General features: G+C 36.1%; 1 protein-coding gene and 1 pseudogene across 1 annotated transcript in view; one reads left to right on the top strand and one right to left on the bottom strand.

Moving 5' to 3' along the window:
- The window catches only part of MAN1A2 (mannosidase alpha class 1A member 2), a 64,029-nt gene that overhangs the window by 24,105 nt on the left and 19,127 nt on the right, over nucleotides 1-20,797 (bottom strand). The window contains exons 3-8 of the mRNA XM_087716466.1: nucleotides 19,175-19,271; nucleotides 5,907-6,025; nucleotides 5,156-5,236; nucleotides 2,746-2,840; nucleotides 2,331-2,454; nucleotides 1,962-2,055 (exon numbers count right to left, since the gene is read on the bottom strand). Of these exons, the coding sequence (XP_087572592.1) occupies nucleotides 1,962-2,055; nucleotides 2,331-2,454; nucleotides 2,746-2,840; nucleotides 5,156-5,236; nucleotides 5,907-6,025; nucleotides 19,175-19,271 (610 nt within the window). The remainder of the gene's footprint in view (nucleotides 1-1,961; nucleotides 2,056-2,330; nucleotides 2,455-2,745; nucleotides 2,841-5,155; nucleotides 5,237-5,906; nucleotides 6,026-19,174; nucleotides 19,272-20,797) is intronic.
- Nucleotides 10,869-12,870, top strand: LOC148045532 (signal peptide peptidase-like 2B pseudogene; annotated as a pseudogene).

Raw genomic sequence — 20,797 nt, 5'->3', positions numbered from 1 at the left:
GTCACTGTGTTTGAAGTACTGTGTCCTCAATCATCAATGTAGGACAATGGTATTTGTTCTGACCCCCCTCTTTGTTAGTTCAGAAACGACAGCCACACACAGCTCGCAAAGGAATGTCTTTATCAGTCCTGGCTTTTGCTGGCTGCGAGCCCAAAATAAACATAGATAAACGGTTCTTACAAAAAGTCTTCACTCAAACTAATACCAAACAGAGTTACGTGAATCCAGACACTTAGCTAAAGGCTTCTCTCAATGGTTACACAGGAACGGAGAATGAAGGAACGACGTTGACTTCTGCAACTAAGGCGTGGCACCATCAGTCTTTTATCCACAGGAGGAGAGCCTTAACGCAGTGTTTTTCAACCACTGTGCCGCAGCACACTAGTGTGCCGTGACATAGTGTAAGGTGTGCGGTGGGAAAATTACTTTATATATAGTCAATATAGGCACAGAGTTAAATTTTTTTAACATTTTCTAATGGTGGTGTGCCTCGTGATTTTTTTCATGAAAAAAGTGTGCCTTTGCACAAAAAAGGTTGAAAAACACTGCCTTAACGAGCCCCAGCTGCTTGTTATCTTCTCCTGTGAGCATCCTGAAACCACTCACCTGAGATTTCTGTATCAGTCTTATAGCAGCTCCAAAGGCTCCTACCGAGCCACAACAGGTATTTATTTCTTAATAGCATATTTTTTAATCTCAAATCCTTAAAATGTACGTCATAGGATTACAAGAAAATGCATGTGCATATAAAATCTGGTCTAATAGGCACATATATTTCATCCCCATAGCATTATTGTACAATATTTCCGTAAGCATTTTGTTTCCACCATCATTTCCTATAACCATTATAAAAAGTATTGCTTTGCTTGGTGAGTCTTGTTGGAACAATACAATTATAAAATTGAGATGAAAGTGATCTCGTGCTCATTCAATTCAAACCCCTCTTCAGAACAGAAATATTCTAAACTAGGTATGTCCAAAGTCCAGCCTGGGGCCAACTGCAGCCCGTTTTCAAATTTTGAGCAGTCCTCAGCTCAGCCTGTCACTCATCCCCGCTGGCCATCATTTTTTCCTTCTTCACACATTAATGTTAATGGTTCAAAGAATGTCAGGCTGAATGGTCGGCCCCAAACATTTTCACCTCACTAAATCTGGCCCTCCTTGCAAAAATTTGGACACCCCTGTTCTAAACTGTCTCTAACAAGTCACCATTCAAAGTCCATTTGAAAACATCCAGTGGGAGCGCCATTTTCTAGAGATACTACTTCACTCTATGGTTCTTACTGGGAAGAAATTCCTCTGGATACTCAGCCTAAATCTTTTAATATCAGTTTATCTCCCTTCAATCCCCTTAATTTGATGATCCAGCTAACTACTGCCTAACCTGTTTATTAAATCATATCTGCAAAATATTTGCTAATCAGGAGAAACTAATTGCTTGGCTTGAATCTGAAGACATTGTGATGGATGAACAGGCTGGTTTTTTAAAAAGACAACAAAATTAGACCATGCTTTGGTGCTGCAATGTCTAACCAAAAAAGATAGCAATAACAACACTTTGACAATTAATTAAATTCTAATGATTAAAACAGGAGCAATCCTTTTTCAGGATCACTTGGCTTTTGCAGAATAATCTCTGCTGCAGCTACACAATCCTAAAAATCATAATTTCAACAAGAATGATCATTCTTTTTAGAAATAAATTATGATTTCAAGTATTCACAGGATGCCCAGTTCAGATATACAGGTCAAATTATAATTATCATAGCCAAGAAGTAAGAAATTAGTCTATGCATGATGTTGACCTTGGAGCCTACAACCATAAAGATTACTCAATAACTAAAATCGTGACATTAAATTGAGTTTTGGAAGATGTTTCAAGTGAATTTATGGATAAATACATGTGTATATTCATACCCAAAATAAATTCAATTTGCAATTTTTAGGAAAGAAATACTTACGCTGCCCCCAGCGCCCAGTTCTTGGATTCAAGTAGTTTGGATAAAGTCCGTTAGGACGGTCCATTTTCTGAAGCAGTTTACGAATATGCATAACCTTAATAAGAAACAAAAGGTAACCATGGTTTCTTCTCAACATTCCTCTGATTTTTTTAAAATCAGATTTTTTTAATCAATTGACTCCTTAATGTATTTTAAATAATTAGAAATGTTATAGTTGAACTAATAACCTGTCTTAAAATTACAATTAAAGAAATATTGAGAAAAGGTGTAAGTATGTGGTACATCCACATCCACATGCATTTTTCCATCTTATCTATATTTTCACGTCTTGAACTATATGAGTATATCAGAAAGAGGCACAAAACAAACCTTTTCATAGTAGACAGGATTGCCAGTCAGATAGCTGAGGTGTACAAATTCCATGTGAAGTGTACCGAACTCTGAGAGGATGCTGCTGCCAGCGGAAGCCCAGCCCCAATTGCGACCTACACCACTAATCAGAAAACGATAGGAAAAGGCTAAGAAAATGTATTTACAAGAAACAAAAACAAAAAGCAAGGAAAGAAAACTGACACTTAACAAATAAAAGTAAAATTGTAGTACACTTTAAGTTTATGACCTTAACATATAGTAAGTACAATTTGGAGCTGTCAAATAAATCCAAAACAGCACAATATGTAAATTCTTTAAACTGCTTAGCTGATCTTCAACAACAGTAAGAAAAGCTAATTAGAAGTTTTACATTATTCTTCACTGTGCCAGGTTTCTCTGTCCATACTCGTACCTTTTCAAATTCACCATTGCCCAAGGAATCCCTGTGGGTGTATTGAAGGCCGGGATGAGCTTTCCTGCTAATTGCACTGCTTTTATCTTGAATAGCTGAAACAGATGGAGAAAGACAGCTGAACCATAGTCTGCTGTTTACATTCCAAACCTAAACACATCTACTCAGAAGGAAGCCCTCTTCTAAGTATCCCACCTGACACACATCCACATAAATATTCTTCCACAGCATTTTTTCCACCACTATGCCAGTAGGAAGGAATAGATTTCAGTGATCTGTACTTTTTAAAAAACAATTTTATTAAACTTATCAAAATGTAAAATAAAGTAAAAATAAAAATAGTAGGAAAGTGGAGAAGGGAGAAAGAGAAATGTGGGTGAAGGGGAAAAAAGAAAGCGGAAGCATTCCCTTCCAACTCTTTTCAGCGCAGTAGAATAAAAATAACATTACAGCCTCAACTTTTTACTTTTGCATACTTAGTATATGCTAGCCGTTTTTTTATAACAACAAACTTATCAGTGATCTCTACATCTTGTCTGAATTTATTTCAACTTTATCTTCTATAATGGATGGCAAAGGTCTTCTGGATAATTTTCTCAGTACACTGTATATTGAACAATATCTGCATTAACAAACTGGAGACAAAAAACTTGGGAGGTTCTCTACTTTCTCTATATAAATGCTATATAATTCTTCCTACAATTGAAGGCTACAGCAATTAAGATGTTGTTAAAATTATTGCTTAGCATTATTATTAATGCAAAATTGGAACTAGCCTATATTGATGGACAAGTATTTCTCTTGTGGCACAGAAGACAAAGTAAATTGGGTTTGTGGGTTGCTTGGTTAGTTTTCCTTTTTATCCAATAAGGGATATACACTTTCTACTTGTCTGCGGCCTAAAAAGAGAGGAGCTCACCTTTAAAAGGAAACCAAGATCAAGCTAAAAAGTAACCAAAAAGATCAATGCAATATAGAAGTGTTAAAGAAGGAAAAGGTTTTAAAGTCTTCCTGGTGAGAGTATAATATATGCCACTAAAGCTCCAGAATAGATCTCATGTAACTACAAAAACTGGGCTGTTCATAAATACTAGGTGATCATTCAGAAGAAATGGAGTGAATGCTGAATCAGTTAATGAAAAGCTCAGAGGTGATATAAAATATTGGCGTTAATACTATCTTCTTCATATAAATGCATAGCCTCATAACAATTTTTTAAAAACAAAAAACAAAACTATCTGAAAATCATTACAAGGACCTCTAATATAATAACCAAATTCCTCTAAGTTCCTAAGTGCAGAAGTTGGCAGTCTGCTGCATTTTAGTCCCCAAACCATGTTTTTTAAAGAGATCATCAAAATGTAATTGGTAAAAACTGTCTGAAAACAACCCAAAAGGTATAGAATGATTCTTAATTTTCAAAAATGAAATGAATATGAATAGTTATGTGTGTAATAGTGAAAAATTTACCTCAGAACCCTGAATGTTCTATACTACACCCTCCAATTTTACTATGATGTAATTATCCACTGTTCTGCGTTCATTAGGCAAGCATTTTTTTTCATGTAGCCATTTTCATCCCTAAAAGATTATTTGCCTTAATCAGTCTTTCAGAAACTCAAATGCTCATTTTTTTTAGCAATCTTCTGCCTTTTTTAAATCAAACTGTTTTGTCATCAGTCAATTGTCTGACTTTAAAAAAATAATGCTGGAGATTGCTCTTTACTTCTCCCTTCCCCTTTTTTAAAAGTCTTGAAGTTTATAAAGAGACAAAGGCTGCCCTATGCTTCTATTTGGAGCTGCTTTAAGAGTTATTTTAAGCTAAAGTACAATATAAAATGTATTACATAATTAAAAAAAAATAAACTGAAATTTGAGACTTTAAAATAAAAAGAAGTATTACTAAACATTGACTGATTAATGTTTCATCACAATAGTTCTTCTCATATTAGAAATAAGATGAATAATTAGGATTTATATATGACTATATCATATTAGTACTGATTTTCTGTATACACCTGAATCTAATTCACTTTCTCCAACCATAAATATGTAAATCAAATTTTATGTAAAAAAATAAATTCTGCAACTACCATAATAGATAAGCTAATTCATAATTATTTTTCTTAGTACTATATCCAAAGGAAAAATCAATAAGTTCATTAGGGAACCAAAGGACTTTCCTTTAGCTATGGAAAATAAATTAAACTTAAGATTTTCTCAGTATACTACTTTCTGAGACCAATATCAAGAGTTTTCTTTCATTTAGACATAAATTGAGGCTCAGACTTCATCAGTTCTGGTTACCTACTAAACAGCTTGTGAAATGGGATGAAAACAAGCAATTGCTTCCTTAAAAATTTAAGAACAAGACTCAAACTTTTACACAAATATACAGTGACTCCCTTACCTCCTGTCCTGAGAGGTAATAAGCTGCAAGCAAGCCACCAATGAAACGAATGTTGACTTCAAAGACAGATACCTCTGAGTTCTTGAAACAGATAAGAAGGTAGATTCTTTAGGTATAAACTAAATACTAATACACTGCATTTACATTTCATGTGCATCCTTAAAGCAACTAGAGGATTTTTGCAGACCAATTGCAATTACTCTTTATAGCAGTTCTTTGGGATAGTAAGCCATTGTTGCTACTAGTAACAGTGAAAATTAATTACCTTGAGTTTAGATACAAGGATACATTGAGATTAATTAAAACTGGATTTGAAAACTTTTAATATAACTCTTAAATGGATCAAATATAAAGAGTGAAGATTAAGAAAAATCTTATGTGATTTCTGTTTTTTTTTAAACAGAAAAATATGAAAGTCGCCGAGAAAAAACTTTAGTACAAGCTAACTAAAATTGTATTTTTAATAATTGATGAGACTAAAACAGTGATACCTAATTATGCAAAATATCACTGGACATTTCAAAAGCAGATCTCATAAAAAATGAGTGCAAAAGAAAAAACTACTAGCACAACACAAATAAGTGCTTGTAAATCAACAGGAACATTCATTCTCTCTTAAAAGATTGCAATAAAAAGTGTGCTTGAAGTTTTACAAAGCTTTCATGTCCGTTATCACAAATCATTTAAAACACTAGTAGAATGAAAATTTAAATTTCTCGGACCAATATTATTCCAAGATACATTTTCTTACCACACTAAAATCAAGATGATTCTCAATCCATTCCTGTCCTTCTCTGAATTCATCATGAAGGCCCATTATATAGAGGGTATCCAATGCATCTACTATGCTTGCTCCCAGCTGGGAATTGCCTATAATCAAAATCCAGTATTTCCATGATAAATATATCATTCACAAATATCCTTTCCAGGGCCATTACCCACTTACCAATTGAAACAATACTTCATAAATATTTAAGGTCCTTATATAGAAATCAAATAAAGATTAGACTAAGAATACAGAAATAATTAAAAGAGCACTTTTATGAAAATAATCATTCACCAACATTTACAATATGGGGCTGGTCTTGAGGCTAGCAATTCTGGATTACAAAAGTCTGGATGTTTACCTCAAAACAAAGAATTGTTTCTGATCATCATCTGCTACAACCAGTTAAGCCCAGATTCTTTTTAGGCCAGATATGGTAGCCCAAACTACTTTTACCAAATAATTACTAAAGGTATTCCTCACTTAACAATCATTCACTTAGCAACAATTCAATGTTGCAACAGCATTGAATATTACAACATATTTGTATTCTGAATCAAGGGATTATAGGGTTGTAAAAAGAAAAAAAAGTATCCTGCTTTTATTACTTTTACAAATAATACAAGATGCCGAACATATCCAACACCACCTTTCTCCTCCTATTTTCCCCACAACAACAACCCTGAGAGGTGAGTTTGGCTAAAAGGTATGACTGACCCAAGATCACACAGCTGGCTTTCATGGCTATGGTAGGACTTGAATTTACGGTCTCCTGCTTTCTACCCTGGTGCCTTAACCATTAGACCAAACCAGCTCTCAAACGTGTCCTTGAAATTACCATTGCAGGGTCTTCTCATTTACATGATCAAAAATTGGGTGTTGGGCAGTCTGCCTGCATTAATGACAAAAGTGTGCTTCAACGCCCTGCCCCCCCACTCGTCTATCTTGCTGCCATCTCTGCTCTTTTGACCTGCACTCTGCTGTCCTATCACCCTGCCACATACTACATCTGCTGCCCTGCCCACCCCAGCTCGCCAACTTCTTCCTCCTGATGCTGACAGGAAAACTTGGTCTGGTCCTCCATATAGCAGTTGCTGGCTGCATGAGCCTTGCCATGGAGTCAAGCCATGTGTACACCAAAAGTATAAAGAAGAAGATGGTGAAGCTCAATTGGGACTGCAGAGTGAAAGGTAGCCAAAAGGGCAGAGATAGGGAGGGGGAAGATAAGTGGAGGTGGGCAAGGTAAGAAAAATGTGGCCTAATGATGACACAGTCCTGGCCTAATGTTTGCAACTTGTAGTAATGAACTGCCATTGCTAAGCAGTGCAATTATATGAAGTTTTGCTTAGCAATCACTTCACTTAATCATAGAGATTTCAATCCCAGTTAGGTTTATTAAATGAAGACTACCCGTACCTTCTATGACTTCTATAGCAATTCCTGATTTAAAAAAAGTTAATGAGTGTGATGGGCTGCATAATGCTGATCAGAATGCTTGGGCAGTCTTCGAATTCAATTCAAGTTGTTTAAAAAATTATTATGGCCAAAAGCTAGCAATATGAGTAGTGACATGTAATACTACTACTTTGGATGGTGATTAGTGACAAATTGAAAAACTCCTAAAGATACACTATATTGCCAAAAGTATTCGCTCACCTGCCTTTACTTGCATATGAACTTACTGTAAGAGACATCCCATTTCTAATCCATAGGGCTCAATATGACAGCGGTCCACCCTTTGCAGCTGTAAAAGCTTCAACTCTTCTGGGAAGGCTGTCCACAAGGTTTAGGAGTGTGTTTATGGGAATTTTTGGCCATTCTTCCAGAAGCGCATTTGTGAGGTCACACACTGATGTTGGGCAAGTTTACGTGGCCTACCACTTTGTGGCTGAGTTGCTGTCGTTCCCAAACACTTCCATGTTCTTATAATACAGCTGACAGTTGACTGTGGAATATTTAGGAGTGAGGAAATTTCACGACTGGATTTGTTGCACAGGTGGCATCCTATCACAGTTCCACGCTGGAATTCACTAAGCTCCTGAGAGCGACCCATTCTTTCACAATTGTTTGTAAAAACAGTCTGCATGCCTAAGTATTTGATTTTATATACCTGTGGCCATGGAAGTGATTGGAACACCTGATTCTGATTATTTGGATGGGTGAGCGAATACCTTTGGCAATGTAGTGTATCACTACCTGGAAGAAGGAAATTTAATGACATTTGTGCTCTTGTTATGATAATTTGGGTTCTGCAATCTAAAATCCATTCAGGCATTAGTGAAACTAGAGCGTTCACAAGGTGAACAACCAGATTATGCCTCATACCGTGTTAAAATAAATATGTATGTATGTATGTGTATTTAGTTACTTCAAATTAATGTTAAATCCTGGTGACTCTCTGGATTAGTCCCTGTTGTTTTTATAGCAAGGTTTGTCAGAAGTGCTTGGTCATTGCCTTCTTCCCTGAGCTAAGAAAGAGAGGGACTTGCCCAAAGCACCCAGCTGGTTTTGTATCTAAGGCAGGAATAGAAATCAGTCTCCCAGTTTCTAATCTGATGCCTCAATTATTACACCAAACCGCCTCTCCTGTTATTACTCAAGTACTTTATGCACAGGATCTTATCTCAAATTCAATATGTGAGAACTGTTTCAATTGCAGGCTGAAAATGCAACTGTCAATGGTAGTACGATGTCATTTGAGCAATGTCATTGATAGAGGGTTTAAATTGAAGGATTCAATTATGAGCATCATGGTTTCTATAATGATTAAAAAATGATCATGTGTAAATCTTAAAGAACTTTTAGAACAGCGGTTCTCAGGGGTCACCTAAGACCTTCGGAAAACACATATTTTTGAAAAAATACAGAAAACATAAAATAATTTTATGATTGGGGTCATCACAACATGAGGAACTGTATTAAAAGGTCGTGGCATTAGGAAGGTTGAGACCCACTGTTTTAGAATATCAAAAATAAACATCTGTTTCAATTGCTTACCAGCTGAAACAATTCTAAAACCTTTGTGAAACCAAAAGCCTTCTTTAGGCCTGATTAACTGAAAACAATTTGAAGAAATACAGGAAGTAATATTCTAAACTATATACATAACCAACATTCTAAAACATTCATCAGAACTAGAGAATGGGAAACCTGGAGAGAGAATTTAAAGTTATATAGAACTCATAGAAAGAAATACTATAACCCTCAGGATTTGCTCCAACCCAGCATCGGAAATAATCCTGATAATTTATCAAACTTGAGGCTGGTAATCAGGCTGTTAAAAAAAAACACCTACCTTAAACATTTCCCTCATTTATTTAATTTGTTTTAAGATATTCAAAATTTAAGTGTTTGACTTTTTTCAAATTTACAGGCGCATTACTCCAAGCCTTCAAATTTGGATTTCTTACTTGATGGAATATAGGTACAGTATATATTTTCCATTTCAATATTAAGTAATGCAGTTTCTTTAATATTGATCTTCTGAACTACAGTTTGTCATAATTTCTACTCTATCTTAATAAATGCATTATCAACACTGCCCACCAGTCATGAATGAGTGAATGCAATCCCCACAAAACTTGAGTTATTACCAGATATATCTTTTTCTGTAAAAATATAAAACATGCTAAATTTAAATATAATTAAGCTTAAATATTGTTGAAATTATATTTAAACTAATTACTTATGGCTAGGACAGCCCTTTCTCAATAAAGTATTTTTGGCTTCTCAACACTGGAAAATTGAAAATATCATCACAACAGATTATTGGCAGTAGGGAAATTCAAATTTTTAGTTTTTGGGGACTTAAACTCAAAATGCAAAATTAATCCAAATTTACAGAAAAGTTCAAGGCCTTGGAAACATAAAATGGATGTCTAAAAATGTGTTCAGAGTTTTTAAAAAATAACTTTGGGATGCTGGAATCCATATAGAGCCCATACCATTCTTCACCTCTGGTACAGAAAAGCTAACCCTGAAATAGACAAAATATAAATATGGAAGTCTTCCCTCTTTCCATACATTAATTTAATGTATAATACATTCAAGGTGCCTAAATATCTTTCTGTGTGTCTGTGTGTATGCGCGCATGTGCGCATAAATGAAAAATCTAAAAAATATGGAAAACTTCAAGAAGCTTTCTTTTCATAGCTATTTCCATGTCACCATGCAACCAGCTTCATAATACTTTAGTATAATCAAAATTTATGGTAACATTTATTGTTAATGATATAATATTTACATCTTAGCTATGTAACAAATATTATGACAATGACAAACAAAAATATCTAAGAAATGGCAAGGGGAGGTACTGCTGTAAACACCATTCCTAAGTTTTTATTGTAGGTTTCCTTGAGGTCTTTACTGAATCAAAAGACTGTATACAGGCTATGTGTTTCCAATCTAACCTTAAAGGTAGTTTTTATGTGCAATTGGACTTATTCAGATGGGAGAATGGCCAGATAGCCATGAAAAAATATTTGCTCACCAGCAGTAATCTCAACAGTAAATTGTTTACCAATTATGGAGAAAATTCATTGTGAAACTCATCAATCTTATTATGTACCGCATGGTTTTGAAGTCATGAAAGATATATGCTCTAATATAATCCTTCACACTTCTTTAAACATTGAGACATCAATGTTGAGACATCATACAAGAAATATTTGACATCACATCAAGTAGACTTTGAGGACACTAAAGTGAAATATTCACATTACAGTTGCTTCACAAAGATAATTAACTGCCACTTTGTAATCCTGCTTCCCTATTTAATATGTAATAGTCTCATTGAGCTTGTCTGTACAAAAGGCAGAGCCAAATATCTATGAAAAAAGATGAAGCCTGTAATACAACAGACAAAGGTGGATAACTGTATCCATGGTAAGAAAAGTGGTCTTATTATGTAATAAACAAGATTGGTGGTTATAGCCATGGTGAGGAGATAAAGTTATCAGGAAAGAGCTTATCATGTAGCAAGCATAGGGACTTGGGCTTACTACTGAAGACCAAAAACAGCCCAACCTCTTCTAGAAGACAAGAACAAAGCCCAGTTACTGTTCGTACCAAAGATGAAGGTAGATGACAGAACTTCAAAGAGAATGATACTGCTGTTCATCAGACTATTTCTTACTTTTATTCCATCTGTGTTAGCTCAGAACCCTGGAGTCTTCCACATCAGGCCAGAAAAAGGAGGTGATTACTGTTTCCTTTTCCCTTCACAATGGATAAAATCATATCAGGAAGACAACAAGAAACACTGGTTTGACCTTCAACCATTTACTCAGAACTTCACTTATTCAGCTATGTGTTGCTTGCCTTCATTCTTTGGGGAAGATGACAATGATGGTGGTGGATTTAGTACAAGAATTGCATCTATCAGACAGGGAAATTGCAATCTCTTTCAGAATGCAAGACTCCATCAGATTAATAGTACAGAGGGGCTTCTGATACTTGGTGGAGACGCTCCATATCCAATGAAAAGCTTGAGATCTGGATACAACTGGGGTCACTGTGAAGAGATTAGCCTCCCAGGATTTATGCTCAGTGATGTGGATATCCTTTATTTAGTCTTCAAAAATCTGATTAGAAATTTGTTACACAAAACTGGAATAATCTACTTGATGGTAATGAGCACAGTCACCATAGGAAGCTACTGGGCAGGAAGCACAGAGAAGAAAAAACAAGACAATATAAAAAGTCAGGGCCAAACACAAGATTTTGATGAGATATTAATTGATACCAATATCTGCTTCACGTGTACCTGTATGGTAATGGGCACCTTCATGCTTCTTTCTCTCTATTGCTTCTATGATTATATGATGCATGCAATGATTGGCATTTTCTGTATTTATGCATCTTTTAGCCTATACTGGTGTTTGACTCCATTTGTGAACAAACTCCCATTTGGGCAACATTTAGTCCATTTTCCATATTTTCATAAAGATCTAGAAATCAGAGCACTGCTTCTAGCAATGCTGTGTTTGTCTGTCAATGCAACCTGGATTATTTTCCGAAATGAAAATTGGTGGAGCTGGGTTTTGCAAGATGTTTTAGGAATTTCAATTGGCATTTACCTTCTGAAAACAGTTCACATGCCTACCTTAAAAAACTGCAGCTTGTTTCTGTTCACTCATTTGTTTTATGATATACTTTGCCTGTTAGTCACACCTTTTCTAACCAAAACAGGTAAAGACATTACAGATATGACAATTTTTGGGTCATCTAACTCAGAAGAGATCCCTTTTCTGTTGAAAGTACCAATATTACCATCAACATCCTTTCTGGATAATGCTTCATTTACTGCTATAGGCCTTGGAGATGTTGTACTTCCTGGTTTTTTGGTAGCCTACTGCCACAGATTTGATGTTCAAATTCAGTCTCCAGGGATCTATTTCCTAGCTTCTATTCTGGCATACAGCTATGGCCTGTTGGTGACTTTTGTGGTAGCAACATTCCTACAGGCAAGTCAATCAACTCTTCTATATTTAGTGCCTTGTATACTCATCACTACATTGACTGTTGCTGCTTTTCGCAAAGAAATAGTACTGTTTTGGACAGGTATTGAATCTGAAAATGAGATTATTCAACCTTCTTCACAAAAAGTCATCAAGCATTCAATTACACTGAAAAAGTCAGAGGAACAGCTTCATGAATTAGAAGAGGAAAAAGAAATTATTACTGTCACATTCCACCTAGAAGAGCTTAATAGTGACAACATATTCACAAAGCAATTATCTGACCAAAAGAAAGACACAAAGAAGATGTATTGCACATTAAGCCACGCAGCACTCCTCAATCAACATCTGGTGTACCAAGAGCTGATTGGAGATGCTGAGCAGCAATGTCTGCTTGGAAAAAACAACCTCTCATCTATACAAATTTGCAACAATCTGGATGATTCAGATTGATCAAATGCAAGTCCATTAAACTTCCTTTGGGGCAGAAATCACTACACTGTCATTTTTGTTGTGAAAATCAGTAATTCTGAATCACTACATATCTACTGAAGTCACTACTAGTGTCACTAACATAACCAAGAAACAGAGCTTGAGAGAAATCTATGGCTAAAGGGCCCAGCTACACAGATAGCTGGGATAATAACAGGGTTGACTTTTATTATCTGGAGTTATCAAGAACAAAAATAATGCTTAGGGATCCATCACTCCCCGCCCCCCGCCCTGCAGAAACAACAATTACACTTGGCTTCTAAATGGCATTCCAGAGCCAAACTCCAAGACAAAATGTAAACTGCATTTAACTTATGTTTAAATTTAAAATTGATTGTAGCTAATAGTATTCAGTTATATATTTAATAATTTTTGTGTTGTCTCTAGAAGTCACATCATGTGCATGTGCATCTGAGCTTTCAATCGGATACTACTGCAAAATCTGTTCCCTATTCATGATGTTGTGATCTCTATACCATGCATGAACAGGAACTACACAAAGAGGTGCAAGTTGTATCTTATCTTCAGCTAAAAGACTCCTATTAATTCTATTTCCACATATAATATGCATTTTGTCAAATTTTACTCCTTTGGTAAATACAGATGGCAGAATACCTGTCAATTTGACATTGAAACATGCTAAGTTACTGTTAACATTAACATAGGGGAAAGGAGATGAACATTGTTAAATTTAATTACTCAAAGACTGTCACAGTCATCTGACAAGATTTAATTACAGCTTTTAAAACTCCCTGTATTTGAATTGCAGTGTAATTCAATATACTCTTAGATATTTTATGGAAGAATACATTTAATAGAATTAAATGGAATCCAGTATAACAATTACTCAATGAAAAATAAAGCAGAAAACTTTTTTTTTACCACACGTAAACTAGAATAATGATGATGAATCACCAGTTTGCATGCTGCTTGTAATATGCAGTACCTCTGTACCTTTCCTAATTTTTAAAAAAAGCTTTTCAACATAATGAAGATCTCTCATCTTATTCTCGAATATACTGCATATTTGGACTTGCTTGTAAATATATGCAGTACTCGTTCTCTTTATTCTAAATTTAATTCTGTCAATCAGTCATTTGTAGAACACTGCTAGGTATTTTTAATGAAAACCGAAAACCAAAAATGTTATCAAAGAATTTATTTTGCTCAACCACACTGCTGCAGAAATACTTATAAAACTTTACATAGTGCCAACATTTTACAAAATCTTATACTATTGGCATATGCTTATAAATGGAGAACTTGTATTCTCCTTTTTCTTGGCAACTTTGGTGACACGTCATAATGATTCAGACTTCAACCCAAATAGTTGTTTAATCCTATAATCCTTTTGGCATAGCCTAGTTTTTCGGTGCCACAAGTTAAAATTTCTGCCTTTTCATCAGCCATCTGAGGAAATATATATTTTATATTTTTAAATTATTGATCAGTTTGACAGCTTGTTCCGCTATTTATTCCAATATTTATAAATTATCTCTTCACTCAAAGCAGCTGAAAGCAATGAACAAACTCATAAAACAATGAAAACATTTTAGAAAGGGGATTCCAAAGCCAAGATGCTGGCATAGATAAAATTTTGTTATGTATTTCCATCAATTTAACCTTTTAGCATTCAAGCCTTCTTGAATGATTTAAAGTGATAGCAAGTTTAAAGTGATAGCAAGTTTCACATATCTTGACCTTTAACCAATTAGCTTATTTAAACACATATGAACTGGCCTAAAAACAAACTCAAAGCCATTTTTTTAAATTCAAGAGTAGTTTACAAGGTATAAAATTCACAAAATCTTCCTGCACCAAAACCCAATCCAACTATCACATTTAGGTGCTACCGTTTCCCCCAAAATAAGTGTAAGTATAATCTTTATTGTCATTGTACTTAAATACAACTGAATTGGTTTTAACCTCACTGGTGCAAAATTATAACAGAAACAAAAAAAGAAAAAGAAACTAGTGTGTGCATGGAGTGATTGTGGTTGTATTTAAAAGTCACACAGCCCAAGGATAGAAACTATCTTTAAACCTGTTTGTTCGGCTGGCTATACTTTGATGTCTTCTGCCTGATGGTAGAAGTTGGTAGAAGGACCCAGATTGTTGGGGGCAATATGCTGACTCTGTAAACCGCTTAGAGAGGGCTGAAAGCCCTATGAAGCAGTATATAAGTCGAATTGCTATTGCTATTGCTATTGCTAAGTGCAAAGAGACACTGACCGGGGTTGTGAATCATCTCTGAGTATCTTCCTTACTCTGCTAAAGCAGCGAGATCTGCCGATGTCATCCAGTGGTGTCAGAGGGCAACCAATAGTTTCTTGTGCCGAATTGATCACTCTTTATAGTGCCTTCCTGTCTGCAGCTGTTAAACCAGCATACTATACTGTAATACAATATGTGAGGACACTTTCTATGGTGGACCGATAGAAAGAGGTCATCAGCCGTTGTTCCACCTGATTTTTTTCGCAGGACTCTAAGGAAATGAAGTCTCTGTTGGGCCTTTCCAATCACCAGGGACATGTTTTTCCATGTGAGATCTTGACTAATAAGCCCAAGAATTTAAAAGAGGAAACCCTCTCCTCACAGCCCTCCTCCATATACAGTGGGGCAGGTTTCTCTCTTTGCTTCCGGAAATCTAGCACCATCTCCTTTGTCTTACTAGTATTTAGATGTAAGTTGTTTCTTGAGCACCATTCGGATACCTTAAGGACTTCTTCCCTGTATGCTGATTCGTCCCCTCCAGTTATGAGACCCAACACTGTTGTGTCGTCTGCAAACTTTATTATGATGTTGGATGGATCAGAGGATATGCAGTCATATGTATACAGCGAGTACAGGTATGGGCTGAGCACGCAGCCCTGAGGGGAGCCTGTGCTGAGCTTCAGCGTGGAAGATGTAAAGGACCCACTCTTACTGTTTGTGGACGATCCGTCAGGAAGTCTTTGATCTATTCACAAGTGAGGGGACGGAAATTCAGGTCAGTTAACTTTTCAATGAGAATTCCTGGTAAGATGGTGTTAAAGGCCGAGCTATAGTCTATAAAAAGCATTCTGACATAATTCCCAGATTTCTCAAGGTGGCTCAGTGCAATATGTAGAGCAGTGGTGATGGCGTCCCCTGTCGACCTGTTGCTTCTATAAGCAAACTGGTGTTGTTCAAAATTTGGTGGAAGACAGGACCTGAGGTGTTGTAGGACCAGTCTCTCAAAGCACTTCATCACTATAGATGTCAGTGCAATGGGTTGATAAGTCATTCAAGCTTTTTATGGCTGCTTTCTTTGGAACTGGGATAATTGTGGATGCTTTCAAGCATGATGGGATTCTAGCCTGTTGCAGGGAGAGGTTAAAAATCTTTGTCAGGACCCCTGTTAATTGGTCAGCACAGGTTTTTATCACTTTCCCCAACACCCCGTCTGGACCTGCAGCTTTGTTGGGATTTACAGCCTTCAGCTCAGCTCTCACTTGATGTTCATCTAGGGTGAGTGGCTGGAGGTCAGAGGCCTTCGGGCTAGAGCCATAGAGACTGATCTTTTGACCTCAAAGTGGGTGAAGAAGCTATTTAGCACCTCTACTAGCAGGGCATTAGCATTGGCTATTTTTTTGTATTGCCCTTATAGTTGGTTAGGTGTTGTAGCCTGTCTTGAGTTATTATCTTCCAGATACTTCTCTACCTTTTGTTTGTATTTCTGTTTAGCCACCTCAATGCCTCTTCTCAAGTTTGCCCTGGCTTTATTGTATTTGTCTTCGTTTCCTGCCTTGAAGGTGGAATTTCGGGCTCTCAGAAGTGATTGTACCTCTGCTGACATTCAGGATTTATGATTACTGTAAACTCTGATGCACCTATTCACTGTTACATTGTCTGTGCGTGTTTTAATGTATGAGAGTACAGTGCCAGTGAATTCTTGCAGCTCCAACTGTTCAAATATACTCCACTCCGTAGTCTCAAAGCAGTCCTGCAACTGGCAGAGTGCTCCCTCCGGCCAGATTTTGACAGTTTTCAAGACTTGTTGTATCCTTTTCCTAAGGGGGATATACTTTGGGCACAGTAGCAGAGAGATGTGGTCAGACGTACCCAGATGGGAGAGGGGGATTGCTCTATATGCCTGTCTTAAGTTTGATTACATATGGTCTAGAGTATTCTTACCTCGCACAAACTTTGGGAGAACAGACTTTAGACTAGCTTGATTAAAATCCCCAGCCAGGGGATTAAGACAGGGTCTTATTTTTTTTTAACCAAAAGACTGTCTTATTTTGGGGGGAGATCTCATTTTGCAGCAGTAGGCCCAATCCCTGTTACCATCTGCTTGCCCATGGCCACAATGGCTTACAGGGTTCCCAAGGACATACACATTTTTCACCTGGACAGAAAAATGACAGAGACTGGAAGCTTTGTCTACTTGCAAATGAGTTACTTTGAAACAGAGCGATTTTTGGGGAAACAGAGTAGCAACACTTTCCAAATATTTTCCATGAGTGGCTCCACACTAAGTTGCAATTATCTAGATTGATGGTTGAGCATACGTAATTATGTGCAGATTCTAATCAAAGTTCATCTTTTCATCTCAGCCACCAAAATGCTTAAAAAAAACCCTCCACAATTCTTCGAAGATTTGTTGTCTTCACTTGAGTGGAAACCTAACCCACTCAAGTGAAGAAAGTGGATCAAATCCTGAAAATTAAAGTAGGGCTGGCTATGGAGAGTTGTCTGATGATTCTACCAGCTATGCCAAGATAAATAGTTCACAGAAACTAAGTTACAAAGTGTACCTTTCCTGATAAATATCATTGAGTCAACTTGCTGGGGATAACATTTATGTTTTTTCTATTACTCTGGTCAACAAGGTAACTGGAAAGTCTCCTTTTTTCAGGCATTTTGTGACAAATTGTAGAAAAAAATGTTTTGTCATTGTTTTAAAAATGATCCCACCTATCTTAATATTCCAGGCTTTCCTAGAAGGACCCATCATGCATATGAAACATCAAACAAAGCAAATCATCCATATAATAAGTAAATCAAGACACAAAGCAAACTATCTTTTTGCAGATGTGTTTCCAACTATTAGCAGTCAGGTTGCTACTTTTGTTATATCATTTAAACTTACCAGTAGAAAGTTCTCAGTTGTAGTTCTGCTTTTATCTTGGGTCAACCTTCTTATCTTTAAAATTTATTTTAATGAGTTTAATAAGTTATAGAGAGGTCATTAAAAAACCTCTCTCTTAGAACTGCTACCTAAGATGTTCTTAGGGCTTCTGATTAATTTTATATTCAATATCTATTCCTGGATAAAGATTCTAAAATTACACTGTAGCAAAATTTGCATTATTGCATACACAACTCATGAGGAATTGGTTAATCTGTAGACAGTTTAAGAGTAAATAAGATTTACTTCATCACTGTAATTCATCTAGTGTTAACGTCCTCATCCTCATGCTACCATTTGTTTTAGTCTGCGATCATAAATAGAATTTGATTAATTAAAGTCATATTCACATATTTATATAAATGGTTATAGAAAATCAGCAACTAATTTTCTGTGTATTAATATAAATTTTATAATAAAAGGACATTTTAATATCTTTTACAGATAGTCCTTGACTTACGATCACAATAGAGCCCAAAATTTCTGTTGCTCAGTGAGACATCTGTTAAATGAATTTTACCCCATTTTACGACCTATCTTGTCACAGTTGTTAAATTAGGGACTCGGTTGTTAAGCAAATCTGGCTTTACTTTGTCAAAAGGTTACAAAAGGTGACCACATGGCCCCGGGACATTGCAACCATCATAAATATGAGTCAGTTGCCAAGCATCTGAATTTTGATCAAATGACCATGGAGAGACTGCAATAGTTGTAAAGTGTGAAAAGCGGTCATAAGTCACTTCTTTCAGCGCCATTGTAACTTTGAACATCACTAAATAAACTGTTCTAAGTCGAGGACTACCTGTATTAATCCAATTAATCCAATGTTTTTGTGTATCAATCATATTATCTTGTATACAACAACCCTGTGAGGTGAATTGGGCTGAGAGAAACTGGCCCAAAATCACCCAGCTGGCTTTTATGGCTAAGGTGAAACTTGAACTCATGGTCTCCTGTTTTCTAGCCAGGTGCCTTAGCTACTAGACCAAACTGGTTCTTAATATTATTTCTATTCCATTTTGTGCCTTTCTATAGATTCTACAGTTCTACCTTAATTTCTGCTGCTCAATCACATAGTAAAATACATCACTGATAATACCATAATATAAAGAAGAGAAGGTAATGTAGAATTTGCAATATAAATAACCTACCAAATATGTTTGTGGAATGTCCTTTCCTAGCAATAGGTTTCAGTTCATTATGCCCCCATCCATACTGCCGATAATTATCCCAGGCATGTTTCATCATCTAAAAGAAAGAAAGAAAATACAAATGTTAGCATGTAGCATGTCGCTATGACCTGTAGATGTTTTAACAAAAAATATTTTTATACATCCATCTTATATGCACAGATCTTCTATTAATCATTGAAATCCACTGATTCTCTTCACTTTATATTTTCTCATTGTTGCCTATCTTTGTATCTGTTTTACACTGTTTCTTATCTTTGCATTGTACCTAAAGTTGCTTTGGTGATTGCAGTAGCTAATAAATTAATTCAATAAAATAAACCTCAAAATAGAGCTTAAAAGTCTGAAAATGGTAATGTGTTTCAAATTTTAACTGTTTAAATCTAATCCAGATTCTCTGCATGGAACTCCTAGGTAATAAATGGAGATGCTCCCTACTGAACAGGAATATGATATTCATTATTATCAATATATTATAATGATTACAGTGTATATTTAATACACATCTTTCTGTGTGTGCATTCATAGCATCACCCTATTTACAAAGCAGTATGGGTTGTTTTGTCTCTCAATTGCAGAAGCGGTCACAAATAATTCCAGTGGTAAAATTATATTCTAGTATTGCTGCCGCTTCTGGAATCACCCTATGTGGCTGCAGGAAAAAAAATACTCTATTTTGCTGACTTAATGTTGTTTGCACCGTACTGCAGAGCTTTCTGCAGCACTTTGCAACCTTGTTAAGGGAGCAAAATGGGGTTGTTTGTCTTGAACTCACCATTTTATTCCCGCCCACAAGCAAGTGTGGGAAAAATGGTCAGTCATTTCCAGGTCACTGCCATCTGGCCTAGGGATGCATGGCCTGTCCTTTTTCTGCAACATTAGTTCCAGAGATCTTCACAGAGTTTGGTATGGGTAATGGGTGTGGGGATCAGGACCAATTTCTGTGAGATTCTGGTGGGAGGGCAGCATGGAGGGAGAGAGGCAGTGAGAAACAGGCGGGGGTGGTGGTACGGCAACATCCCTTCTGTTGGTCATAAAGGCAAATAACTATATAGATGCTACAGAGACCACAACTTTGAAACTGGCTAGTATGTAGTTGTGGTGGGGGCATCTATCATAACTTCAAACTGCCATTAACTGATCAGTCGTATCTTGAGGACTATCTGTATTCATGATCTTTTCCCAACATTTCTTCAAAATATTCTTCAGGAGCCCTGGATTACAATTCACATCACCTCAAAGTGCACAACGACTGGGCAATATTTTTTGTGACGATTATAAGAAAAGTTTGGTAGCTATCTTATTAAAATTTACCTTAGGTACAGGCATGATTACATTTAACTTACATAAGATAATCTATACAAACTACCGCCAAACAATGTTGCCAATAAACTGCAGAGAACCTGTTCAGGCAGTTACCAGGACTCAAGACTAACTTGAACCATCCCCCACAAAAAAGCCTTGCACAAACATTATATTTACAATCATTCACATCCTGAGTTGCATGCTCATTGTTGAGTCATGTACTAAGTAGAGGCTATATTAATTAATTAAATAATTAAATTGCAAAACTGGTAGCATTTA

Source organism: Thamnophis sirtalis, unplaced genomic scaffold (genome assembly GCF_051295495.1).
Source record: "Thamnophis sirtalis isolate CommonGarterSnake01/CBP01778 unplaced genomic scaffold, rThaSir2_p1.2 scaffold_5, whole genome shotgun sequence".
Taxonomy (NCBI): Eukaryota; Metazoa; Chordata; class Lepidosauria; order Squamata; family Natricidae; genus Thamnophis; species Thamnophis sirtalis.
This window is presented reverse-complemented; position numbering and strand designations above follow the sequence as displayed.